The sequence below is a fragment of the Salmo trutta genome, chromosome 16 (assembly GCF_901001165.1).
Source record: "Salmo trutta chromosome 16, fSalTru1.1, whole genome shotgun sequence".
NCBI classification, from domain to species: domain Eukaryota; kingdom Metazoa; phylum Chordata; class Actinopteri; order Salmoniformes; family Salmonidae; genus Salmo; species Salmo trutta.
This window is the reverse complement of record NC_042972.1, coordinates 33,829,377-33,856,687: the sequence shown is the minus strand read 5'-3', so window position 1 is coordinate 33,856,687 and position 27,311 is coordinate 33,829,377. Positions and strand designations below refer to the sequence as shown.

The window sequence follows — 27,311 nt, the reverse complement described above, 5'->3', positions numbered from 1 at the left end:
TCTGTCGCTGTCTCTCTGTCGCTGTCTCTCTGTCGCTGTCTCTCTGTCGCTGTCTCTCTGTCGCTGTCTCTCTGTCCCTCTCTCTCTGTCCCTCTCTCCCTGTCCCTCTCTCTCTGTCCCTCTCTCTCTGTCGCTCTCTGTCTGTTGCTCTCTGTCTGTTTTTGTCTGTCGCTCTCTGTTTGTCTCTCTCTGTCGCTCTCTGTCGCTCTCTGTCTGTCTGTCTGTCTGTCTGTCTGTCTGTCTGTCTGTCTGTCTGTCTGTCTGTCTGTCTGTCTGTTGCTCTGTCTGTCTGTCTGTCGCTCTGTCTGTCGCTCTGTCTGTCGCTCTGTCTGTCGCTCTGTCTGTCGCTCTGTCTGTCTGTCGCTCTGTCTGTCGCTCTGTCTGTCTGTCTGTCGCTCTGTCTGTCGCTCTGTCTGTCTGTCGCTCTGTCTGTCGCTCTGTCTGTCTGTCGCTCTGTCTGTCGCTCTCTGTTTGTATCTGTCTGTCGCTCTCTGTTTGTATCTGTCTGTCGCTCTCTGTTTGTATCTGTCTGTCGCTCTCTGTTTCTCTCTCTGTCGCTCTCTGTTTCTCTCTCTGTCGCTCTCTGTTTGTCTCTCTCTGTCGCTCTGTCGCTCTGTCTGTCTGTCGCTCTGTCTGTCGCTCTGTCTGTCTGTCGCTCTGTCTGTCTGTCGCTCTGTCTGTCTGTCGCTCTGTCTGTCTGTCGCTCTGTCTGTCTGTCGCTCTGTCTGTCTGTCGCTCTGTCGCTCTGTCTGTCGCTCTGTCGCTGTCTCTGTCGCTGTCTCTGTCGCTGTCTCTGTCTCTGTCGCTGTCTCTGTCGCTGTCTCTCTGTCTCTGTCGCTGTCTCTGTCGCTCTCTGTTTGTCTCTCGCTTTCTGTCTCACTCTGTCTGTCTGTCTCTCTCTGTCTCACTCTGTCTGTCTGTCTCTCTCTGTCTCACTCTCTCGCTGTCTGTCTGTCGCTGTCTGTCTGTCGCTCTCTCTATCGCTGTCTGTCTGTCGCTCTCTCTGTCCCTCTCTGTCGCTGTCTCTCGCTCTCTCTATCGCTGTCTATCTCGCTCTAGTCAATGGCAGGCCTAGTGCTGCTGCTTGATTTGACATTAATTATTGATGGGCGTTGCCTGTCTGTGTGAGTGGGGTGATTTTGCATCTCTGTGAAGAGTGCCACGGTCTAATGAAAGAGAAGCCACGGTCTAATGAAAGAGAAGCCACGGTCTAATGAAAGAGAAGCCACGGTCTAATGAAAGAGAAGCCACGGTCTAATGAAAGAGAAGCCACGGTCTAATGAAAGAGAAGCCACGGTCTAATGAAAGAGAAGCCACGGTCTAATGAAAGAGAAGCCACGGTCTAATGAAAGAGAAGCCACGGTCTAATGAAAGAGAAGCCACGGTCTAATGAAAGCGAAGCCACGGTCTAATGAAAGAGAAGCCACGGTCTAATGAAAGAGAAGCCACGGTCTAATGAAAGAGAAGCCACGGTCTAATGAAAGAGAAGCCACGGTCTAATGAAAGAGAAGCCACGGTCTAATGAAAGAGAAGCCACGGTCTAATGAAAGAGAAGCCACGGTCTAATGAAAGAGAAGCCACGGTCTAATGAAAGAGAAGCCACGGTCTAATGAAAGAGAAGCCACGGTCTAATGAAAGAGAAGCCACGGTCTAATGAAAGCGAAGCCACGGTCTAATGAAAGCGAAGCCACGGTCTAATGAAAGCGAAGCCACGGTCTAATGAAAGAGGAAAAACATGTCTAACATCCAGCTAAAGGTGTCACTAGTACCTCTCTTTCTCTAACATGACGAAGGGACAGAATGCCTGTCAGAATGCACAGACTGCAGGTCACACACACAGTGAGGGGAAAAAGTATTTGATCCCCTGTTGATTTTGTACGTTTTCCCACTGACAAAGAAATGATCAGTCTATAATTTTAATGGTAGGTTTATTTGAACAGTGAGAGACAAAATAACAACAAAAAATCCAGAAAAACGCATGTCAAAAATGTTATAAATTGATTTGCATTTTAATGAGGGAAATAAGTATTTGACCCCCTCTCAATCAGAAAGATTTCTGGCTCCCAGGTGTCTTTTATACAGGTAACGAGCTGAGATTAGGAGCACAGTCTTAAAGGGAGTGCTCCTAATCTCAGCTTGTTACCTGTATAAAAGACACCTGTCCACAGAAGCAATCAATCAGATTCCAAACTCTCCACCATGGCCAAGACCAAAGGGCTCTCCAAGGATGCCAGGGACAAGATCGTAGACCTACACAAGGCTGGAATGGGCTACAAGACCATCGCCAAGCAGCTTGGTGAGAAGGTGACAACAGTTGGTGCGATTATTCACAAATGGAAGAAACACAAAAGAACTGTCAATCTCCCTCGGCCTGGGGCTCTATGCAAGATCTCACCTCGTGGAGTTGCAATGATCATGAGAACGGTGAGGAATCAGCCCAGAACTACACGGGAGTATCTTTTCAATGATCTCAAGGCAGCTGGGACCATAGTCACCAAGAAAACAATTGGTAACACACTACGATGAACATCTGAATGATTCAGAGGACAACTGGGTGAAAGTGTTGTGGTCAGATGAGACCAAAATGGAGCTCTTTGGCATCAACTCAACTCGCCGTGTTTGGAGGAGGAGGAATGCTGCCTATGACCCCAAGAACACCATCCCCACCGTCAAACATGGAAGTGGAAACATTATGCTTTGGGGGTGTTTTTCTGCTAAGGGGACAGGACAACTTCACTGCATCAAAGGGACGATGGACAGGGCCATGTACCGTCAAATCTTGAGTGAGAACCTCCTTCCCTCAGCCAGGGCATTGAGAATGGGTCGTGGATGGGTATTCCAGCATGACAATGACCCAAAACACACGGCCAAGGCAAGAAAGGAGTGGCTCAAGAAGAAGCACATTAAGGTCCTGGAAGCACATTAAGGTCCATTAAGGTCCTCTCCAGACCTTAATCCCATAGAAGATCTGTGTAGGGAGCTGAAGGTTCGAGTTGCCAAAAGTCAGCCTCGAAACCTTAATGACTTGGAGAAGATCTGCAAAGAAGAGTGGGACAAAATCCCTCCTGAGATGTGTGCAAACCTGGTGGCCAACTACAAGAAACGTCTGACCTCTGTGATTGCCAACAAGAGTTTTGCCACCAAGTACTAAGTCATGTTTTGCAGAGGGGTCAAATACTTATTTCCCTCATTAAAATGCAAATCATTTTAGAACATTTTTGACATGCGTTTTTCTGGATCTTTTTGCTGTTATTCTGTCTCTCACTGTTCATATAAATCTACCATTAAAATTATAGACTGATCATTTCTTTGTCAGTGGGAAAACGTACAAAATCAGCAGGGGATCAAATACTTTTTCCCTCACTGTACATGTGAACACACACACACACCCCTGAGTGCTATCTGACTGACACTCATCATAAGTACTATTGAATAGGGGCATGTTTGAAGTCTGTGGTATTTTGTTCCTGTTACCTGCTGGGTTTGTACAGTATTTGTTTATTGAATGGTTATCGAGTTTCAAATGGCCACAGATACTGTTATACCCATATAGCGACTCCCAAGGTGTTAATTCCTTTATTTTTAATGCGAAGTTTAGATGTTTTTTGTATTCTTCATAGACTGTGTAGTAATTTCCCCACCAGTAATTGGATCTGGGTTGTTTTTGATTTGATCACAGAGCATATTACTGTGAGAAGGGTACTGACTCACTGTCACCAACTGTTTGTTAGATAGCAACCATTTCCTCATTCTCTCGCACTCTACCCATCTGTCTTGCTCCTGCTACTCGCTCACTCTCTTTCCCCCCTCCTTCTCTTCATCCCTCATCACCCTCTCTCTGGTTGTGTGTTGCAGTGATGGCCAACCCGCAGCGTTTCCTGGGTAACAGCCTGTTGCAGTGGACTAACCTGGCGGCGGTGGTGACTATTCCGTGGCATGTGGAGCTCACGTTCCGCACGCGTCAGCCTAGTGCCACCCTGCTGCACGTCACCGCCGGACAGCACCACAACCTCACCCTACAGGTACAAAGAAAACACACTCCACATTGTCTCGGCCCTCACAACCTCACCCTACAGGGTCTCACCCACATGCCCTCCTCCCAACCACCCACACGCCCTCCTCCCAACCACCCACACGCCCTCCTCCCAACCACCCACGCGCCCTCCTCCCAACCACCCACGCGCCCTCCTCCCAACCACCCACGCGCCCTCCTCCCAACCACCCACGCGCCCTCCTCCCAACCACCCACGCGCCCTCCTCCCAACCACCCACACGCCCTCCTCCCAACCACCCACACGCCCTCCTCCCAACCACCCACGCGCCCTCCTCCCAACCACCCACGCGCCCTCCTCCCAACCACCCACGCGCCCTCCTCCCAACCACCCACACGCCCTCCTCCCAACCACCCACGCTCTCACACACACGGATGGTCTCTCTGGCCTCAATAAAAAAAAAACTGAAATGCCGTAGTTGTGATAAATGAGCTGCACAAGGTGTCATAAGTGAACTTGAATACAAATCCAAATTAGATGTGTGTGTGTGTGTAACAGCTGCAGAGCAACAGAGTGACGGGGTGGAGAAAGAGGGTGAGGAGGGAGAAGGAGAAACACAGTAGGACAATTCTCACACACACACTCCTTCCCTTCCTTGAGCCCTACTTCCTACTCTTTGGTTGATGTTTGTTCTTCCTTCTGTTTAGCCTGGCATGATTTTGATTATTTCTACAACTGGAAAGTGAATTTGGATCCTTGAAAAGTGCTATATAAATATTATTATTATTATTACTGACACTATCTCACGCCAGAGGAGGCCAGGTCTGCCAGATCACAAAACAGCCCTCCTCAATCTCATACACCTCCAACAACATTCTCCAAGAATAGGGAACAGCAGTACAAGTACTCCTTCCAGGTGTAATAGAAGATGTGTTTTACTACAGGCCACTGTAGGCCACATCATATTATATTACACACAGTACACTGCATATCATACAGTTATACTGAATTCGATCCCTTCTGAAGCAAAGAGAACATAGCCAATAGTTTTGCTAGGGATTATTGCTGTTTCCTTTCACTCCTTTTTTATCCAATTATGCATGTTTCCCCCTTAGTATGGTGTTGGAGTAGATCAGTGCATTGTAGCATGTAACCCCAGCATGACTCCAACAGTTCACATGCTGTTCATTAACTTCAGCTCAGCGTTCAACACCATTGTGCCCTCCAAGCTCGTCACCAAGCTTGGAACATAGGACTGAACACCTCCCTCCTGACTGGCCAACCCCAGGTAGTAAGGGTAGGCAACATCACCTCCACCACGCTGACCCACAGGGGTGTGTGCTTAGACCCCTCCTGACTGGCCAACCCCAGGTAGTAAGGGTAGGCAACATCACCTCCACCACGCTGACCCACAGGGGTGTGTGCTTAGACCCCTCCTGTACTCCCTGATCAACCACGACTGTGTGGCAACGCACAACTCCAACACCATCATCAAGTTTGCGAACGATGCAACGGTGGTAGGCCTGATCACTGGTGACGATGAGACAGCCTACAGGGAGGAGGTCAGTGACCTGGCAGTGTGGTGCTGGGACAACGACCTCTGCCTCAACGTCAGTAAGACCAAGGAGCTGATCCTAGACTACAGGAAATCGGGGGTCGAGCACGCCCCCATCTACATCGACGGGGCTGCAGTGGAGCGGGTCGAACTTCAAGTTCGATGTCCAAATCACTAAGGACTTAAAATAGTCCTCACGCGCACGGTCGTGAAGAAGACGCGACAGCGCCTCTTCCCCCTCAGGAGGTTGAAAAAGTTTGGCATTGAGAGAATCTTCAAAAAGTTCTACAGCTGCACCATTGAGAGCATCTTGACTGGCTGCATCACTGCCTGCTATGGCAACAGAACCGCCCTTGATCGAGAACCTCTATATCAGGCAGTGTGAAAGGAAGGCCCTGGAAAATCGTTAAAGACCCCATCCACCCAAGCCATAGGCTGTTCTCTCTGCTTCCGCATGGCAAGCGGTACCGGTGCATCAAGTCTGACACCAAAAGGCTCCTATACAGCTTCTATCCCCAAGCCATAAGACTGTTAAATAGCCAACAAAATGGCTATATGGACTATCTGAGTTGACCCTTGTGTATATATATATTTTTTGTACACTCACAGAACTCTACACAATCACACACTGACACTCCAACACACACACAACATGCACACACATTTCTAGTGACTCTTCTCACATGCACACACACACTTACATACAATCTTAATTTACGCTGCTGCTGCTGCTCTGTTTATCATACGTCCTGATGCCTAGTCACTTTACTCCTATACATATCTACCTCTATCACTTCAGGATCCCTGTACAGTGTAAGTATGGTATTGGAACTGATCCTGTAAGCTTCTTACTTTCCTCGTGTTCTTGTTTCTTATTTCTTGTGTTTTTGTTCTACCTTATCTTATTTTTAGTGCTAGATTGATTACTGCATTGTTGGTTTAGAGCTTGCAAGAAAGGCATTTCACTGTACTTGTGCATGTGACATTAAAACTTAACTTCAGTGACTGTGGGTTAGTTGGTGTAAAGCTCCACCTGTTGGCTGTCCGGGCAGCAGCATGACTTTAAATATTTGATGGTGTTGAGACAGCCTGCCAACTAACAAACGCTTTATCTTGAGATCTGAGAGCTGCCATTTCAGGCCTTTCACATGGCAGCTGTTGTGTTTGTCTAGTCAGGTACCTCTTTTGAAGTCATAACCGTCCAGCAGCTATTTTAAAATTGGTGTATTTTAAAACAACAGGGCACGTATTTTACTGCAGTATTACTATAGATTGTCTGATGAGGAGGAGAAGAAAAGCTTACTGACTGAGCATGTGATGTATGTATACTAAAGAAGTTCTCTCTCTCTCTCCTGCATTCTCTCTTCCCATCCCCTTCTCTCTTTCTCTCTAGCTGCGGGAGGGCAGTGTGGTGATGGGCCTGCAGAGAGGGGAGGACTCCACCCTGTCCCGGGTAGAGGAGGTGACGGTGAACGACGGGGACTGGCACCATCTACAGCTGGAGCTGAAGGGTGTCCCGGGGGACGCGCCCAGACACAAGGCTGTGCTCTCCTTCGACCATGGACTCTACACGGTGAGACACTGTTAGAAGACAAACTTTAGCTTCTGTATTTTAATTACATTTCATTGAAATGCTGTATGTATGTATTCAGGGCAGTTAGCATGTGTTATGTACTTAAGCCAGTATGTAGTCAGCCAGTCAGCTGAGTGTATATGAATGTATCTAATATGCGTGATCTGATCTACACATCCAGGCCAGTATGGAAGTGGATAATAAGCTGAAGGGGGCGAAGGTCAAGACTCTGAGTGTCGGGGGCATCACTGGGGCTGATGGGAAAATACAGCACGGCTTCCGCGGTTGTGTCCAGGTCAGTTCTCTTCTTATCACTCATTCTCTCGTGCGCACGCACACACACACACACACACACACACACACACACACACACACACACACACACACTGTATTGTCTGTCCATGTGTCTGAATGTGTTCTGCCTGCTGTGTGTGTTCCTCAGGGTCTGCTTGTGGGGGAGACCTCTTCCAGCTCGATGTCTCTCAGCATGTCTCAGGCCAGGAGGGTGAACATGGAGCAGGGCTGCAGCGTACCAGACCCCTGTGTCTCTAACCTCTGCCCCTCTAACAGCTACTGCAGCGATGACTGGGACAGCCACTCCTGCACCTGTCTCACCGGTCAGTCTGCCAACCATCATCTTCATCATTATCTTCATCCTCATAATTCAATTTTACAACCATATAATACAACCTTATTGCCTTATGTTGATCCCTCCCAAGCATAACTTAGGAATTTCTATTGTGTTGTTTACATGTCAGGTTACTATGGCAACAACTGCATAGACATATGTGCACTAAACCCCTGTGAGCACCAATCAGCTTGCACCAGGAAGGCTAGCTCCTCCCGTGGCTACACTTGTGACTGTCCCAGCAACCACTTTGGGCAGTACTGCGAGAGAAAGTGAGTAGGATCTTTTTGGTCCATATCACTATAAAGAAACCTATCGGAGTGTATCTGTGGTCTGTGTTTCTGACTGTATGTGTCCCTCCTCAGGACTGACCTGCCGTGTCCCAGGGGTTGGTGGGGACATAAGACCTGTGGTCCCTGTGACTGTCAGACAGACAGGGGCTTCGATGCTGACTGCAACAAGACCAGCGGGGAGTGCCGCTGCAAGGTCAGCCAGCTAGCTACTGAGTCTCAATATCAGGATGTTTGAAATGGACAGGGGCAATGGGTGAAACTGCACTGTGGGCTGGTATTTCATTGACAGGGAAAATGTACTTTCATCCCCACCTCCCTCCCTTTTCTGTCCCCTCCCCATCCATCTCTCTCTCTATCCCACTCCCTCTTCTCAGGATAACCACTACCGTCCAGAGGGCAGCGAGGCGTGTCTGCTGTGTGAGTGTTACCCAGTGGGCTCCTTCTCGCGGGCGTGTGAGAGAGAGAGTGGTCAGTGCCAGTGTAAACCAGGGGTCATTGGGCGCCAGTGTGACCGCTGTGACAACCCATTTGCTGAGGTGTCGCCAAATGGCTGCGAAGGTCAGCATTACCATACATCACATGCTTCAGAAAACTGCATCATGGTTGAAATGTGTCTGTAGCCCAGACTGATTCATTTAGTTCACTAATTTAGTAAATGAATGGTGCCAAGTGAACATTAAAGGTGCAATATGCAGAAATCGCTCCTCCATTTCCTGGTGGCTGAAATTCTAATAGTTCTCCTAATTTCAGTTTATGTGACAAAACAAGTATAGAAAATCATTGTACCATCTAAACTGCTGTGAAATATCTTTTCAATAACCAAAAATATATTATTTTCAGCTGTTTTAATCTGGTGTACAAAACTGAAAGTAAAAGACACAAAAACTAAACTTAAGAACGGGAAGCATAGAAATAGTGCACAAACAAACTTGCTTTCAATGAGAATGACAGATCTATAACTCACATTTCTATGTGAATTTGGTCAGGGTGCCTAAAAAGTGATATATTGCAGCTTTAATAATGAATTATCCGTCATGCATACAGTTACTCCTGGACAATTAATTGAATCAGCTTTCCTTCTTTCTCTCCTCTCTTTCTACCTCCCTCTCTCTTTCTATCCCCCTATCTCAGTGATCTATGACAGTTGTCCCCTGGCGATAGAGGCTGGGATCTGGTGGCCTAGGACTAAGTTTGGTCTCCCTGCAGCCGTCTCCTGTCCCAAGGGATCTATCGGTATGATGACTCTGTGGCTTAGCTAATTCCCATACTATAATGGAATACAGTATACTATATAGCATATATAATAATTACCATTATATAATGGAATGGTTGAAACTCTCCTTAGGACTGCCTCATGCACATTCCCTCCTTCTCTCTTTCTCTCTCAGGCACAGCTATCCGCCACTGTGATGAACACAAGGGATGGCTGCCCCCCAACCTCTTCAACTGTACCTCTGTCACCTTCACCAAACTCAAGGCCCTGGTGTGTACAGCTCCTCTGCAGCTAACTCACTTTTATATGGAACAATTCACTTCAGTGACATATGCTATTAAGTTGAATGATGAACTGATTTTATTGCTATAATATAGCAGAGTTGGGGCCTTTTTATTTTACTTTTATTTTAACAGGGATTCACCATTGAGACCAAGGTCTCTTTTACTGTGTGTGTGTGTGTGTGTGTTATTTTAATGGACAAAAAATTTGCTTTTCTTTCAAAAACAAGGACATTTCTAAGTGACCCCAAACTTTTGAACGGTAGTGTACATGCATACAGTAGAAGTCAAACGTTTGGACACACCTACTCATTCAAGGGTTTTTCTTTATTTGACTATTTTCTACATTGTAGAATAATAGGGAAGACATCAAACTATGAAATCACACACAGAATCATGTGGTAACCAAAAAAGTGTTAAACAAATCAAAATATATTTTATATTTGAAATTCTTCGAAGTAGCCACCCTTTGCCTTGATGACAGCTTTGCACGCTCTTGGCATTCTCTCAACCAGACTTGTAAATAAATCACAGACAGTGTCACCAGCAAAACATCATCACACCACCACCTCCATGCTTCACGATGGGAACCACATATTCGGAGATCATCTGTTAACCTACTCTGTGTCTCACAAAGACACGGCGGTTGGAACCAAAAATCGCACATTTTTTGGACTCATTGGCCCAAGCAAGTCTCTTCTTCTTATTGGTGTCCTTTAGTATTGGTTTCTGTGCAGCAATTTGACTATAAAGGCCTGATTCACGCAGTCTCCTCTGAACAGTTGGTGTTGAGATGTGTCTGTTACTTGAACTCTGTGAAGCAATTATTTGGGATGCAATTTCTGAGGCTGGTAACTCTAATGAACTTATCCTCTGCAGCAGAGGTAACTCTGGGTCTTCCTTTCCTGTGGCTGTCGTCATGAAAGCCAGTTTCATCATAGAGCTTGATGGTTGTTGCGACTGCACTTGTAGAAACTTTCAAAGTTCTTGAAATTGTTGGTATTGACTGACCTTAATGTCTTAAAGTAATGATGGACTGTTGTTTCTTTTTGCTTATTTGAGCTGTTCTTGACATAATATGGACTTGGTCTTTTACCAAATAGGGCTATCTTCTGTATACCCCCCCCCACCTTGTCACAACACAACTGATTGGTTCAAACTCTTAATGTAATGGCATATATTTTCTATTCCATCCAATAAATATGACCACTGCCCTGGTGAGAGTGGGACTATTTCGGACACACACTCACTGCAGGCTTTACTGCACATCTGTAGAGATGATGGCAGTGTGGCACTTCGGATTGCAAGTTTGCAAACAAAAGGATGCGTCTTCGTTCAAGCATATAACACTTAGACTTTCTAATATAAAACTTAAATGTTCCTTATAATTCCTCTAATTCTAATAACTTATAAGTGCAATAAATGAAGGCTTTTGTGTGCATTAAATTCAAGATATCATGAGAGTAAGTGAGGTCCAAAAACTATACCGCTCCCCCGTTTAACCAAGACTCTTCCTCGTAGGCCCGACTTCCTCTCTCAAATAGCCCTTCCTCCTCCCGTAGCCACCGCACCGGCCGCAAGGGGGGTATTCATCTCCAATAATGGCTTCACACTAATAATTCAACTAATAATGCTCTGGTTATTGTATACAAATACAAATTGGCTATTTGGCTCTAACATTCCGGCCCCTAATTGTAAAATGCACAAAATGCAAAATCAATTACCTAAAATATTTCAAGTAGAACCCATAATTTAAAAAACTATACTGCACCAGAGCGTAATCGTAATTCATAATTGTCTAAGGTCCTGTATAGACTTAGATGTATGGTTGTATGTGGGTGCGTGTCAGTGGAAAATCCATAGTTCATGAGCTCGACATCTTGGGTTGCATGTCACCTAAAGATGGAGGTTGGAGCTCAACATCAGGCTTTTTTCATAGGCTTAGTCTGCCTCAATGAGCAGACAGAGCTTGGTGATGGGCCTGAATAAAATGCTAGTCTTTGTCTTAACTAAGACGCTCCGGACCAGGCCTTTAGTCCCTGGCAGGGCCTTCACCACGCGTCCCATTAACCATGAGTTTGTTGGAGCTGTCTCATCCATGATAACGACCAGGTCTCCAGGAGTTAATTTTCTCCTAGGGTTATTCCACTTGCTCCTTTCCTTCATCAATGGGAGATATTCCCTAACCCACCTCTTCCAGAAGAGATCAGCAATGTACTACACTTGCCTTCACCTTCTCCTGGAGTACAGGTCTCCTCTCTGGAATAGCCTGGGGGGCATGACGGGTTTTGACCTCAGTAGAAGCAGGTGGTTAGGAGTGAGAGGCTATAGGTCGTTGGGGTCGTTGGTCATCGTTGTTAATGGCCTGTCATTTATGATTGCCTCGACCTCGCACAGAGCTGTTTGTAAAGCCTCGTCATCTGGTGCTTGTTCTTAGAGGATTGATGCTAGAATCTTCTTCACTAGCCAAATCAGCCTTTCCCATACTCCTCCATGGTGGGCTCCTGAGGGAGGCTTGAACGACCATTATACTCCAACGTTCAGTAATGTGTTCTGGATCTTCTTGTGATCCAGTTCCTTTCGAGCCTCTGCTAGCTCCCTTTGTGCACCCACAAAGTTTGTACCGTTATCGGTCCTGATACTAGACACGGGCCTCTTCGGCAGATAAATCTACACAAGCGTTAATGCAGGAAGCTGTGTCTAAGTAGCTAGCAAGATCTAGATGGATGGCACGGCAAACAAGGCAGGTAAAAATGACACGCCATCGCTTCACAAAAGAGCAGCCTCACTTGACCTGTGTAGGCCCAAAGTAGTCCATACCCACATGGGTAAAGGGTGGCAGGTCAGGGGTCACACGGTCCTGTGGAAGGTCAGCCATCTTTTGTTCTCCAACTTTGGCCTGTATACGCCTACAGAAGACACAGCTCTTGATGATCTTTGTTGCCAGTGAATTGCCACAGGGCATCCAAAAGCGTTGGCTAAGTCTGGACAGCATATGGCCCCTCCCACAATGACCAACCTGCTCATGAATCTGTCATAGGATCAGTTTGGAGATGTGGGAATCTTTTGGCAGTATCATGGGATTCTTCAGCTCCATAGGCATGGATCCTTTACTTATCTGTCCTCCTACTCTCAGCAGGCCTTTATCCATGATTGGGTCCGTCTTACCGATTCCTTTAGCACATTGTCTCCCTTTATCTTCAGGTGCTGCTTCTGCTCGTAGCAGATAATTGCTTTCTCAGCTACCTACATGTCCTCCGCAGTGAGGCTTTGTGTCTTGACAGGCAGCTTGAGCTGGGTAGAGGGTGTAATTCGAAACATTCTGTTCCGGCTTGACCCTCACTAATTTTAAATATCAGCTATCTGAGCAGCTAACCGATCGCTGCAGCTGTACACAGCCCATCTGTAAATAGCCTATCCAATCTACCTACCTCATCCCCATATTGTTTTTTACTTTTTCCCTATTTTGCACACCAGTATTTATTCTTGCACATCATCATCTGCACATCTATCTATCCAGTGTTAATTTGCTAAATTGTAATTACTTCGCTACTATGGCCTATTTATTGCCTTACCTCCTCACGCCATTTGCACACACTGTATATAGACTTTTTTTTCCTTCCTATTATGTTATTGACTATGTTTGTTTATTCCATGTGTAACTCTGTGTTGTTGTTTGTGTCACACTGCTTTGCTTTATCTTGGCGAGGTCGCAATTGTAAATGAGAACTTGTTCTCAACTGGCCTACCTGGTTAAATAAAGGTGAAATATATATTTTTTTAAATCGGAGCAGCAGTTCTCTTAGCTTCAGCATCCAAGCAACGGACGTCTTGAGGCTGTTCCATGTTGAATAGTGCTCGATCAATTTGCTAGTTGGACTCTCCTCTGTCAAGCTCACACTATTTATAGTGACATCCTTCCTTACCTCAGGGTCGTCCTGAGGGATAGAGCCCAGCTGTGGATTCTTTGGCCATTGTGTTTCTAGTTTCTCCAAAACCTCTTGTCCTGCTGCTGCCACGTGAGGCGCCGTCAGCTGGGTTCTGTTTTGTATTGATGCATCTCCACTGCTCTCCTCTTGACAGATCACGAATCACAGAGACTCGGTTCGCTACAAAGGTATGGAATCTTGGTCTTGTTGTTATATTTCAGTACAGACTGGCTGTCTGTCCAGAAAGTCGAGTCTTGTAGTTCAATCTGAAGCTCCTTTCTGAGCATGCTATCTACTCGCACAGCTAGTGTTGATGCTGAGAGTTCCAGCCTGGGGATTGTCATCCTGTTAATTGGCATCACTCTGGACCCAGCACAAATGCAATGTGAAACTTTTCTTCTTCGCCTGTGAGCCTCAAGTAGCTTGCAGTTCCGTAGACTTGTTCACTTGCGTCACAGAAGTGATGCATCTGAGTAGTTTTAACTGGACCAAAGTTTTCAGGCTTCATGCATCTATTCACCTGGAATCTGGAAAGCTGGACTAAACTCTGAGAACCATCTTTGCCATGGTTTACAGAGTTCCTCTGGAATGGGCTCATCACAACCACACTTGATCTTGCAGAGCTCTTGGAGGATCTGCTTGGCCTTCAGAATAAAGGGAGCAAGGAAGCCTAGTGGATCGTAGACAGAGCTTACAGTTGAGAGGATACCTCTTCTGGTAGCTGGTCCGCCCTTGATCATGACTCGGGAGGTGAATGGGTCATTCTTAATGTTCCATTAGATACCAAGCGCTCGTTCGAAAGGTAACTTTTCTCTGTCGAGATCCAGTTCCTTTATCTGCTTGGCTTTATGTTCATCAGGGAGGGAGGCCAATATAACATGGTTGTTACTGACCTATTTGGTCAACTTCTATCCACCTTTAGAGCACAGATCCCTGAGAGCTACAGTTGAAGTCGGAAGTTTACATACACTTAGGTTGGAGTCAATAAAACACTTTCAATCATTCCACAAATTTCTTGTTAACAAACTATATATAAAATGTCATCGAAAGTGTAAAATGGTGCTTTAAGAATGTTCTCTCCCTCCCTGGTCCAGTCGGAGAAGTTGGCCCGTAACATGTCTCTCCTGGACTCTGGGCGTGTCCAGCAGACTGCAGCCATGTTGGCCAACGCCACGCTGCACACGGTGGAGTACTACGGCAGTGACGTAAAGGTGGCCTACCGCCTCACCCAGAGCCTTCTGAAGTACGAGAGCCACCAGCAGGGCTTCAGCCTGACCGCCACGCAGGATGTCCTATTCACTGAGGTAACACACTGTGCAGCATTGTGCCGTGTTGTGTATTATTGTAACACACCACCATGCAGCACAGGATAGGGCAACACATGGCAGCGCAAAACAGTTGAATGCACAGCGTAATACCACATGACACAGTACAACATAAATCTCAGATAAACACCACCCTATGCCAGTCTGTCTCTCTGACCCCCTGCCTTACTCCCTCTATCAGAACCTGGTGCGGGTGGGCAGTGCCATCCTGTCCCCGAGCACCCGGCCACACTGGGAGCTGATCCAGCAGACGGAGGGGGGCACGGCGGCACTGCTGCGCCAGTATGAGGAGTACGCCAACACCTTGGCACAGAACATGAGAAAGACCTACCTCAGCCCCTTCACCATCGTCACTCCAAACATAGGTGAGGGTGGTCTTCTGTGGTATGCCATTGTAGAAACATGGGAGGAATGATGATCGCTTAATGCAAAATAAGTTAGAGATATGCACAGTATAATGTAGACTGTTTATCAGCTGGAATATGTGTGTTCATTATTCTTCCATGAGCGTTGAAGGATTAACTGAACGTCTAACCATTTATCTCTTTGTTGTGGTTTGTCTAACCTCCCCTACCTGTGTTGTGTGTTCTCTCCACAGTCATCTCAATAGATCGCCTCCAGAAGATGAACTTTCCCGGAGCCAAGCTCCCTCGCTACCAGTCTCTGAGAGGACTGAGGCCTCAGGACCAGGAGACGGCCGTCACCCTCCCTGACTCCGTCTTTGAGCCACCCTCGGAGACCAAGGGCCACCGCCAGCTGGACACCTTCCCAGAACCATTCCTGAGGAACCACACGTCCAACAGGAAGAGGCGCCATAGAGGTCCTGACGACCCTGAGCAGGAAGCCATCGCTAGTGTGATCATCTTCCACAGCCTGGCCTCACTTCTGCCTGAGAGCTACGACCCTGATAAGAGGAGTCTAAGGTGAGACCAAGAGAGACTGAGATCTGATTCCATATTAACATACATACAGTTTTAGTCGGAAGTTTACATACGCTCAGGTTGGAGTCATCAAAACTTGTTTTTCAGCTACTCCACAAATGTCTTGTTAACAAACTATAGTTTTTGCAAGTCGGTTAGGACATCTACTTTGTGCATGACACAAGTAATTTTTCCAACAATTGTTTACAGACAGATTATTTCACTTATATTTCACTGTATCACAATTCCAGTGGGTCAGAAGTTTACATACACTAAGTTGACTGTGCCTTTAAACAGCTTGGAAAATTCCAGAAAATTATGTCATGGCTTTAGAAGCTTCTGATAGGCTAATTGACATCATTTGAGTCAATTGGAGGTGTACCTGTGGATGTATTTCAAGGCCTACCTTCAAACTCAGTGCCTCTTTGCTTGACATCATGGGAAAATCAAAAGACATCAGCCAAGACCTCCACAAGTCTGGTTCATCCTTGGGAGCAATTTCCAAATGCCTGAAGGTACCACGTTCATCTGTACAAACAATAGTACGCAAGTATAAACACCATGGGACCACGCAGCCGTCATACCGCTCAGGAAGGAGACGCGTTCTGTTTCCTAGAGATGAACGTACTTTGGTTCGAAAAGTGCAAATCAATCCCAGAACAACAGCAATGGACCTTGTGAAGATGCTGGAGGAAACAGGTAAAAAAGTATCTATATCTACAGTAAAACGAGTCCTGTATCGACATCACCTGAAAGGCCGCTCAGCAAGGAAGAGGCCACTGCTCCAAAACCGTCATAAAAAAGCCAGACTATGGTTTGGAACTGCACATGGGGACAAAGATCGTACTTTTTGGAGAAATGTCCTCTGGTCTGATGAAACCAAAATAGAACTGTTTGGCCATAATGACCATTGTTATGTTTGGAGGAAAAAGGGGGACGCTTGCAAACCGAAGAACACCATCCCAACTGTGAAGCACGGGGGTGGCAGCATCATGTTGTGGGGGTGCTTTGCTGCAGGAGGGACTGGTGCACTTCACAAAATAGATGGCATCATGAGGCAGGAAAATGATGTGGATATATTGAAGCAACATCTCAAGACATCAGTCAGGAAGTTAAAGCTTGGTCGCAAATGGGTCTTCCAAATGGACAATGACCCCAAGCAAACTTCCAAAGTTGTGGCAAAATGGCTTAAGGACAACAGAGTCAAGGTATTGGAGTGGCCATCACAAAGCCCTGACCTCAATCCTATAGAACATTTGTGGGCAGAACTGAAAAAGCGTGTGCAAGCAAGGAGGCCTACAAACCTGACTCAGTTACACCAGCTCTGTCAGGAGGAATGGGTCAAAATTCACCCAACTTATTGTGGGAAGCTTGTGGAAGGCTACCCGAAACGTTTGACCCAAGTTAAACAATTTAAAGGCAATGCTACCAAATACTAATTGAGTGTATGTAAACTTCTGATCCACTGGGAATGTTATGAAAGAAATAAAAGCTGAAATAAATCATTCTCTTTACTATTATTCTGTCATTTCACATTCTTAAAATAAAATGGTGATCCTAAAACAGGGGATCTTTACTAGGATTAAATGTCAGGAATTGTGAAAAACTGAGTTTAAATGTATTTGGCTGAGGTGTATGTAAACTTCTGACTTCAACTGTATGTGTGTGTGTGTGTGTGTGTGTGTGTGTGTGTGTGTGTGTGTGTGTGTGTGTGTGTGTGTGTGTGTGTGTGTGTGTGTGTGTGCATATGTGTTTGTAGGGGTTAAGGGAGGAAGAGAAGATGGTAAAGTATAGGTTGCTGTCTTCTATGCTAAAGTATTATTTAATGATGGTTTTGTGTGACGTCCACTAGGGTGCCCAAGCGTCCTGTCATCAACACCCCTGTGGTCAGCATCACGGTCCATGACAACGAGGAGCTGCTGCAGCACACCCTGGACAAACCAATCACTGTGCAGTTTCGCATGGTCACCGCTGAGGACCGCTCCAAACCCATCTGTGTCTTCTGGAACCACTCCATACTGTGAGACACACACACACACACACACACACTAGCTATTTGAACTTTGAGCTGTAGAAACAAAGGTTTTTAGAAAGGCTCTATAAAGGATTAGGTTGCAACCAATTAATCCACCATTGCATTGTTTGACTGTTTTTTGTGTTTGTCAGAGCGGGGAACGGAGGCTGGTCAGCTAAAGGCTGTGAGGTGGTGTTCAGGAACAACACTCACATCAGCTGCCAGTGTTACCACATGACCAGCTTTGCTGTCCTCATGGATGTCTCCAGGAGAGAGGTGAGAGAGGCTAAACGATGCATCACAAAAACACAACACCACACAACATTCCCCTCATATTTTCAGACCTAACATTGCATACAACACTACAAAACTACTCCATTTTGACTTCACATTGTAAACTTCACATAGATACCTCAATGCCGCACAGGCCACACCCAAAAGTGGTCTTGTTCACTATAATGACCAGAAAAAGCTCTATTTAAACTTCCCCTTCTTATCTTTTCAGAATGGGGAGATCCTGCCCGTGAAGCTGGTGACGTGGAGCACGGTGGGTGTGACCCTGGTCTTCCTCTTTCTCACCACCCTCTTCCTCCTCTGCCTGCGGGCCATGCACTGCAACAAGACCAGTATCATCAACAATGGAGCCACCGCCCTCTTCATCTCCGAACTCATCTTCATCATGGGCATCAACCTGCCAGACAACCCGGTAAACTACTGGAACAAAGTTATTCTCTATCTACCTTTAATACTGTATTTGATCTCGTGTCCCTCTACCTCCGTTCAGCACTTCACTTTCAATATCTTACCTTTCCTCTCATTTGTATTTTGAATAGGTGTCTGACATATGGATCTGATTCAAATCAAAGGAAAAAATAAGCAAAGCATTCGGCCCATTTTGAGGCCTGTCATATTCAGTATTATATTCTGTCTGTGTGTGTTCTCTGTGTGTTCTCTGTGTGTGTGTGTCTAGTTCGTGTGCACAATCATCGCCATCTTGCTGCATTTCTTCTACCTGTGCACCTTCTCCTGGCTCTTCCTGGAGGGCCTGCACGTCTACCGCATGCTGAGCGAAATACGAGACATCAACTACGGACCCATGCGCTTTTACTACATGATCGGCTGGGGCGTCCCGGCCTTTATCACAGGTCTGAACAATATACACACACACACACACACACACACACACACACACACACACACACACACACACACACACCCACCCACACACACACACAAAGCCAACTCATCATATATCCAGTTAGACTGTAGTTATTTTATAGTTACTAGTGTTTTTTGTTTGTTGTGTTGTCCAGGCCTGGCGGTCGGACTGGACCCAGAGGGTTATGGGAACCCAGACTTCTGCTGGCTGTCCATGTACGACACTCTGATCTGGAGCTTGGCAGGGCCCATCGCCATGGTGGTGTTTGTGAGTACACTCCACCTCTAATACAGTGTATTATATTATACTCATATGATATGGTGGTTGGTGGGTAATCTTTGTGTAGCTTGTGTTCAATATTAGTAGCTTATTATGGTGCATTAATACATTGTTTGTGTTTTCCAGATGAACATCTTCCTGTACATCCTGGCCTCCAGAGCATCCTGCTCCATGAGACACCACAGCTTTGAGAAGAAAGAGCCCCCTGTGTGAGTGTCCTGCCGCTGCCTGAATAAAAACAATAGGGAAACTACACTCATTCTGTCATTAACACAGGCATGCTGTTGTACCCCAAGGAAACATGACTACCGCACTTTAGGGACAACGGAGAGTGTGCATTGTGTCATTGAATTGAGAGTGAAGCTGCCTATTCACTAAACTTTGAAAACGCACTTATCCCAATGTAACCTTTGTGGTGTTCTCATTTAACCTCTGTGTGTGTGTGTGTGTGTGTGTGTGTGTGTGTGTGTGTGTGTGTGTGTGTGTAGCTCTGGGCTGAGGACTGCGTGTGGGGTTCTCCTCCTGGTCACTGTAACATGTCTGTTAGCTATACTCTCAGTCAACAGTGACATGATCATCTTCCACTACTTGTTTGCTGGATTCAACTGTCTCCAGGTAAACACTTTCTTCTCTGACTTATACCAGGAATCGGTACCTTGCTCCATTGGTTTCTTTGACCACCTCTTCCTTTGGTCTGTCCATCCAGGGTCCCTTCATCTTCTTCTTCCGCATCGTATTCAACAAGGATGCCAGGAAAGCCATGGGTTACTGCTGCAGCCGCAAGCGTCCAGATCACATGATCAAGCCCTCTGTGAGTCTCTCCCACTATATAGGGACACCAGTCATCCAAGGCCTTAGTAGAACAGGAACTAGTACAGCTATGTTCAGCTCTAGGCCTCCATATCATACATTTACATTTGGCCTTGTATTACCAAGGTCCTGAACTAAAGCATCAAACAAATAAAACAGAATTTGGTGTGATGACTTACTGCCTGGCTATTAACTTATACCTGTCCCTCTCCTCCTCCAGTCATATAACTGTAACACCAGCTACATGGATGGCAGACTGTACCACCTGCCGTTTGGAGACTCCAGTGTGTCTCTGAACGGCACCCTGCAGAGTGGCAAGAGCCAGCAGAGCTACGTCCCTTTTGTCCTTAGGTACGGCAAGCCCAGAGGGACATAACAGACCCCATGGACACATGCTGTTCAGGGCCTCCTGCATCATTGTGTATTAGAAAAAAATGTACTTTACAAATTTAATTGAAAATGTATATTTTATGATGGTCTATTATGTACAGTAATACAAGTAGAACAGCCCTTTCAGATCCACATAGTAACTTTGATTGAGGAGATGAGGGCTTTGTGTTTGTACGTTTATGTCCTGTTACAAGTCTTGTTGTGTTTTTCAGGGATGATGGTGGCCTGAATAACAGCCAGGCACACATGGCTCTGAATGAACACGGCTCACTCTTCCATGAAACTAACGAGCATTTAGATAGTAGGTCTCCCATTCTAATGTCATTAGGATCACTGGGACTGCCTTTAGCAGAGAGGCATACAGAGGGTTATTTCATATGGTTAATATATGTATACAAAATATATATCTGTGCAATTCTCATTGGTCATCATCTTAATGTGTGTGTGTGCAACAACAGATCCCAACTCTGACTCGGACAGTGACCTCTCTCTGGAGGACGACCAGAGCGGCTCATACGCCTCCACACACTCCTCTGACAGCGAGGAGGAGGAGCCCTACCCACCAGAGGAATGCTGGGAAAGCATGGCCTCCAACGTGTCTAACAGACCACACCCTCAGGGTATGACCTCACACCTATAATCAACCCAGTCATCCACACACTATACGACCTCATACCTTTAATACCTCACTCTCAGTAGACCGCACCAACATGGTGGTTGTGTTCCCCTGCTCAGATGTTGCATGCATCAACCAATGGTTGCTGTTGGGCACCAGATTGCTATAATGTATGATGTGGTTAGCTGATAGGTATTTTACATATCTAGGAGTTGTAAGATTTGGCATGTGTCAGCAATGCTTTGGCAGAGGAACGTGCCCGGTTTGTCACCACAGCCCCATCCACTGTGTGACCTCAGACCTTCTTGATAATACTGCTCCCGCACTTCTGTTTTAACAGTTCACCACACCCAAACAGCACACACAGACCAGACCTTCAACAGACTACACCTACACTGTATACAATTGTCCAGGTGTAAATAACTCCACTTCTGAGCAATACATGAATGTTATGAATTTGACCACAGCTTACACCATAATTTAATGCATCAAGCATTTAAGTCTTAAAATTGTGTCTGGTTGTTCCCCAGATAACAACCTGAGTAAGCTGTACTGGCCAGTGGAGTATATGACGACAGCTAGCAACAGTGAGTGCCTCGGGGGAGCAGACAGGCTGAAGACAGAGTCTCTGGCCAACACTGAGCTGGGCCAGACTCGGGACACCCGAGGCATGCCAAGCGAAAGGCCAGGGGACAAGGCAGGTAGCTATGGGAAGGATAACTTGATGCTGCTACTTCCCAGTCTGCCCAACCTCAATGCACACCCACAGAAAGGTCAGCAACAAACCTAAACATCCACACTGCTGCAACATTCCTCCACGTTTTGTTAGTTCAACTGTATATCTCTGTAGGGGTGGGCTTTCCAGAACTTTGGAATTGTTTTAGAGGATGTGTCTTCAAATTCAGGAATCCTGAAGAAGAAGCAGCTCTCCCCCATCGCGGAGAGAAATGGTATCAACCGCATCCATAACGAGCTGTCAAAGAATGCTCCGGGCCACGCCTCCTCTCAGGGCTCCTCCTCCAGTGAGAGCCGAGGGGGCCGGGCCAAGCCCAGCCTACCAGATCAGCTGAATGGTGTCGGCATGAGCATCAAGGCGGGAACAGTGGACGATGACTTGTCAGGATCAGAGTGAGTGTCATCCAACACAGAGCACCAAACACAAACCAGGTCCAAGCATAATATGCAGAATACACCGCTCTGTCTGAACTCAACCCATAGCAGATCACAAACACAGCAACACGTACAGTACAACACCATGTCATAGAATCAAAGCAACAGCTTTAGATGGAAGTTAAGAGATTTCTCAGTACTTATGTATTTAAATGTTGTTTTATATGTTGCTGGATACAGTAAGTTACATTTTCTGTTGATCAGTCTGCCAGGTTGATGTGTGAGAATTGATGTCCCACTGAATTCATCTTGCTGTTGTCTTGCTCCCCCCCCCCCCATCACCATTGTGTGTTGTCCTCTGTCCTCCTCTGACTATTGTCAATAGTCCAACACATACAGCACCGTCACATTCTCATCAATGAGCTCAGACACCAATGTGGAAAGATGTCAAACAACTTCCATGATCAGGTGATTTTATTCTATTGGGAACAAAATACTGCATTATCAAAATACTGTTAGTTCCATAAACAGACGGACTTGGTAAAAGCTGATTTCAACAAGTTAGATTGTATATTAACACTTTGATTGCTACCACTATACAAACTGCTAGATACAAGTGGCTTTAAAGCAGGAATCAGCAGTTGAAACAATAACAAAGCGTACTCCCAGCGCCTATTTCGTTAAAAAGCTGAGGGATGGGTCTAGAGAAATGTAAATTCATAGATAGAGCTATGGATGCAAGGACTGACCATCCATGATATGAAAAGTATAGTTTTAACGCTATATAGTGTTTGTAAACATTTACTTTGTTTACAAACATTGGAATGAAACAAGCTGATATGTTGGGTGCTGATGGGGTCTGACGGTTGCACTAAGCTCCTGAGGCATTTCTAAGTTAGATTCTTCAGGAATCAATAGGCACATATTATTCATTTATAGGTCAAAAAAATAGTTAGGCAATATCATTATGAAGAGTGTCTACAATGCTGAGTCTTGTAGCTTACTAACCACCCTTCTCTGTTCTCTCGCTCTCTCGCTCTCTCGCTCTCTCGCTCTCTCTCGCTCTCTCTCGCTCTCTCTCGCTCTCTCTCTCTTCCCCCCGGTCTGTCTCTCTCTCTCTCTCTCTGTGTGCATGCTGGGAATTTTTGGGAGTTTGAGTGTTTGGTGAGGAGGACTCTGTCCTAACTAACTTTCTAGACTCTTGTCTTGATCTTTTCCTTACATTTTATTTTCTATGGTGTACGGTTAATGCAATATTTGTATTAGCGGTATCCACAGTTGTTTTTCAGAGTTAGGGTGGAAGAGGACAGAGTAAGTTTTCTGGGGTTTGCAAGGTGTGGTATGCGCGATGGCTTCTCAGCCTAGCGCGGAGGAGATGCTGTCGATATGGCATGGATTCAGGTGTGTTCCTGAGAATGGAGTTAAGGTGGAGGAGGTTCTGCTCGCGGTCGGCGAACAGGTAGGAGCTGAATTTATACATTCTGCTTCTAGAATGAACAAAGCTGTGGTTGTGTTCATGAAAAGAGAAAATTTGGTTGGTAGGCTAATTGCTAGCGGAATATTTGTAAGGGATGTGTTGGTGCCAGTTTTACCTCTTTCTACCCCTTCGACAAGAGTAGTCATTGCAAATTTACCTCCGTTTATTACGGACGATCAGATCAGGAAAGAGCTGAGTCGTTTTGGTAAGTTTGCTAGCGGGTTTCGTGTACTGTCGGCAGGTTTTCAGGCAGCTGCTGTTAAGCACGTTGTTTCGTTCCGGAGGCAAGTGTTTATGTTTCTGAACAACAATGAGCAACAGCTAAATGTGCATTTTAAAGTGAGGCATGGGGAGGGGCTCTATGCAGGGTTTGCCAGCACAGACAGTCTACGGTGTTTTGAGTGTGGGGATTTGGGGCATAAGAGCTTTGCATGCCCACATAAAGGCCGTAGACAAAGTGAGGGTACAAGCGCTGGTGGGGGAAATCGAGATCAAAGTGCAGGGGGTAATGAGATGCAGACAGCAGAGGCTGGGCCTAGTCATACCAGGGATGGTGGGGTAGCTGAGACTGGGTCTAGTAAGGCAAGAGATGGTAGGGTAGAGGAGGCTGGGTCTAGTCAGACTAGAGATGGTGGTGTAGCGGAGGCTGGGTCTAGTCAGACTAGAGATGGTGGTGTAGCAGAGGCTGGGTCTAGTCAGGTTAGAGATGGTGGGGTAGTGGAGGCTGGGTCTAGTCAGACTAGAGATGGTGGTGTAGCGGAGGCTGGGCCTAGTCAGGCTAGAGATGGTGGGGTAGTGGAGGCTGGGTCTAGTCAGGCTAGAGATGGTGGGGTAGCTGAGGCTGGGCTTAGCTACGACATGGAGGGTGGTGTAAATGATGCTGGGCTTAGCTATGATATGGAGGGTGGTGTAGAGGATGCTAAGTCTAGTCAGGTTATGATAGTGGATGAGGAGAGTACAGTGGGGAAGTGTAAGAGACTAGGTGGGGAGGAGGACGGTGTTAAGCGGAAAAGGAAAAAGGGTGTGGTTAAAGGCACAATGGAAACTTTGCCTGTTGCTGTGGGAGATGCCCTGACCAGAGAGGAAGAGCAGGTGGTCAGGGTGGGAGATAGAGATGAGGAGGAAAGTGAGTCTGAGGAAGAGGATGAGGAGTTATTCTTTTCAGACTCCTCTTCAATGGGCCCGGAGCTGACAGCCAGTCAAGCAGAGGGGTCTAAGTACACGTTGAGAGAACTGACAAGGTTCCTGAATGAGACCAAGGGAAAAAAAGTCAATCTTGAGGCTTTTTTCCCTTATTCAAGAAAGTTTGTACGATCAGTACAACATGCTGTGAAAAATGAGGGGCATGGTGTCCTCTCACCCAGGAAACGGTTTAGGTTGAGGAAGTGGGTCACAACAGTGCGTAAGGGTCTACCTTCGGACACTGTTTAGATGTATATTTTCTTTCTGACACTGGGGTTTTTGAGCTTTGCTATTGATCTCTTCCTCTGCTGGCTTTTCTCCCACTTCTTATGGAGACTCTTCGGGTAGGCTCACTCAATATAAATGGCGCCAGAGATGCGGGAAAGAGGAGTATGTTGGGTGAATATGTAAAACAAAAAAAAGTACAGGTGTTGTTTCTGCAGGAGACACATAGTGATGTGTTGAATGAAGTAGATTGGGGGCTCTGGTGGAAAGGGGCAAGTGTGTTGAGCCATGGGACAAATCTTAGTGCAGGAGTGGCAGTCCTTTTTGCACCAGGTCTGTCTGTAAAAATTTGCTCCTCAAAGGAGGTGTGTAGGGGTAGGCTCCTTGTTGTTAAAGCAGAAATTAACAACATGGGGTTTGTCTTTATAAATGTGTATGCGCCTAACACAGGGAGAGAAAGAGGGGTTCTATTTGGGAGTCTTAGACAGGAACTCTCACAGGTAGCGCCTGAGGAGACACTGGTGGTTGGAGGGGACTGGAACTGCACAATGGATTTTACAAAAGACAGAAATGGGGAAGAGCCTCATTCAGTGGGAGTGTTAAGGGATATTATTAATCAGTTTGACCTAGTGGATGTTTGGAGAACTAAACATCCGAACACAAGACAGTATACATGGGTGAAGGTTTTTGGGGCTAGGTTGAGTGCAGCCCGACTTGATTGGTTTTACATGTCTAGGAATCGGAGCAATAGGCTGTTGGGCGCTACCATTCTCCCAGTGGGGTTTTCAGATCATCACATAACCATGGCTCGGCTGTCTATTTCACCAGGGCCCCGGCAGGCATCCTATTGGAAATTCAATGTAAAGCTCTTACAAGATGCCACTTTTTGCACAGGTTTCCAGACCTTCTGGGAAAGGTGGAGGCAGCGAATAGAGGATTATGAGTCTCTGAGCCAATGGTGGGATGTGGGGAAAGTCCAAATTTGGCTTTTCTGTCAACAGTACACAGCTCTCTCATCCTCAGAGGCTAGGAGAGTTTTGGGGGAACTAGAGCGGTGTATTAGTGAGATGGAGGTACAGATGGTGGGGCAAGGCAATGTAGGCCTCCAGGCTAATTTAGCTGAATTACGCAGGGACCTGGGCAGTTTTTTCCAGGTTAAAGGAAAGGGAGCACTTGCAAGAGCTAGATTCTCCATGCTCAAGGAGATGGATGCTCCCAGCTCCTTCTTCTTTGGTTTGGAAAGACAGAGCAGTGAAGCCAAGGGTATGCATTGTCTACGGCTGTCTGATGGGCGGGTGACCTCTGTGGTGGGTGAGATGCGGGAGCGGACTGTGGAGTTTTATACTGAATTGTATAGGGCAGAAGAGTGTGATCCTGTGTGTGCTCAGGTCTTGTTCACAGGACTCCCTAAACTCTCTCTGGCACAGAGGGATGATTTGGACGTTCCTCTGTTGTCCCATGAACTGGCAGAGGCCGTAACCCAGATGTCCACCGGTCGTGCACCGGGGGTTGATGGACTCCCAGTGGAGTTTTATAAAAAATTCTGGGGAATAGTTGGACGGGACTTCTTTTGCGTGTTGCGTGAATGCGTCGGGGTAGGGGAGTTGCCGATGAGCTGCCGTCAGGCGGCTCTGACTCTCCTGCCCAAAAAAGGGGACTTGTGTGAACTTAAGAACTGGAGGCCTGTGGCATTGCTCTGTGCGGACTACAAGATATTTGCCAAGGTCCTCTCTAACAGACTGAAGTCCCACTTGGACTCGATAGTACATAAGGACCAAACATGTTGTGTACCGGGACGCTCAATCATGGACAACTTGTTCTTAATTAGGGACATGTTGGACTTGTCGAGAGGGTCTAATGTGAACTTCGGACTGGTCTCTTTAGATCAAGAGAAGGCTTTTGATAGAGTGGACCATGAGTATCTGTTTAATGTGATGTTTGGGTTTGGGAGGAGTTTTTTGACCTGTGTAAAGCTGTTGTATGCTGGGGCGTCATGCATGGTCAAGGTGGGAGGGGGGCTCAGTAGGCCAGTCTGGGTGAGACGGGGCATTAGACAAGGATGCCCTCTATCTGGGCAGTTATACACACTAGCCATTGAGCCTTTTTTAGGACTGCTACGCAGGAGACTGCAGGGAGTGTGCTGGACAGGCATGGATGTGTTGACAGGAATAGCAGTGTCAGCATATGCAGATGATGTTTCTGTGATGGTCAGGGATGGCCAAGATATGCAGGCACTGGAGACCAGTCTGAAGGTGTACGAGGGAGCTTCTTCAGCTAAGGTAAACTGGGGCAAGAGCAAAGCTCTGTTATGCGGGGCATGGGGGGATAGGGCTCCTCCTC

At 46.5% G+C, this 27,311-nt stretch overlaps 1 protein-coding gene across 6 annotated transcripts in view; it reads left to right on the top strand.

The window, feature by feature from the left end:
- LOC115150622 (cadherin EGF LAG seven-pass G-type receptor 2-like) overlaps positions 1-27,311 on the top strand; it is an 88,745-nt gene that overhangs the window by 58,233 nt on the left and 3,201 nt on the right. For 5 of the 6 annotated variants that reach the window (XM_029694100.1, XM_029694096.1, XM_029694099.1 and 2 more), the window contains 25 exons: positions 3,856-4,022; positions 6,941-7,120; positions 7,302-7,415; positions 7,563-7,737; positions 7,879-8,020; positions 8,114-8,234; positions 8,416-8,599; positions 9,173-9,274; positions 9,430-9,524; positions 14,559-14,768; positions 14,971-15,154; positions 15,388-15,712; positions 17,562-17,729; positions 17,876-17,999; positions 18,229-18,429; positions 18,694-18,868; positions 19,037-19,149; positions 19,288-19,370; positions 19,650-19,776; positions 19,868-19,972; positions 20,192-20,322; positions 20,574-20,662; positions 20,820-20,981; positions 21,508-21,750; positions 21,883-22,105. In XM_029694100.1, the coding sequence (XP_029549960.1) occupies positions 3,856-4,022; positions 6,941-7,120; positions 7,302-7,415; positions 7,563-7,737; positions 7,879-8,020; positions 8,114-8,234; positions 8,416-8,599; positions 9,173-9,274; positions 9,430-9,524; positions 14,559-14,768; positions 14,971-15,154; positions 15,388-15,712; positions 17,562-17,729; positions 17,876-17,999; positions 18,229-18,429; positions 18,694-18,868; positions 19,037-19,149; positions 19,288-19,370; positions 19,650-19,776; positions 19,868-19,972; positions 20,192-20,322; positions 20,574-20,662; positions 20,820-20,981; positions 21,508-21,750; positions 21,883-22,105 (3,943 nt within the window). Of the gene's footprint in view, positions 1-3,855; positions 4,023-6,940; positions 7,121-7,301; positions 7,416-7,562; positions 7,738-7,878; positions 8,021-8,113; positions 8,235-8,415; positions 8,600-9,172; positions 9,275-9,429; positions 9,525-14,558; positions 14,769-14,970; positions 15,155-15,387; positions 15,713-17,561; positions 17,730-17,875; positions 18,000-18,228; positions 18,430-18,693; positions 18,869-19,036; positions 19,150-19,287; positions 19,371-19,649; positions 19,777-19,867; positions 19,973-20,191; positions 20,323-20,573; positions 20,663-20,819; positions 20,982-21,507; positions 21,751-21,882; positions 22,106-22,472; positions 22,556-27,311 lie in introns of all 6 variants that reach the window. The other variant, XM_029694098.1, reaches the window with a different exon arrangement.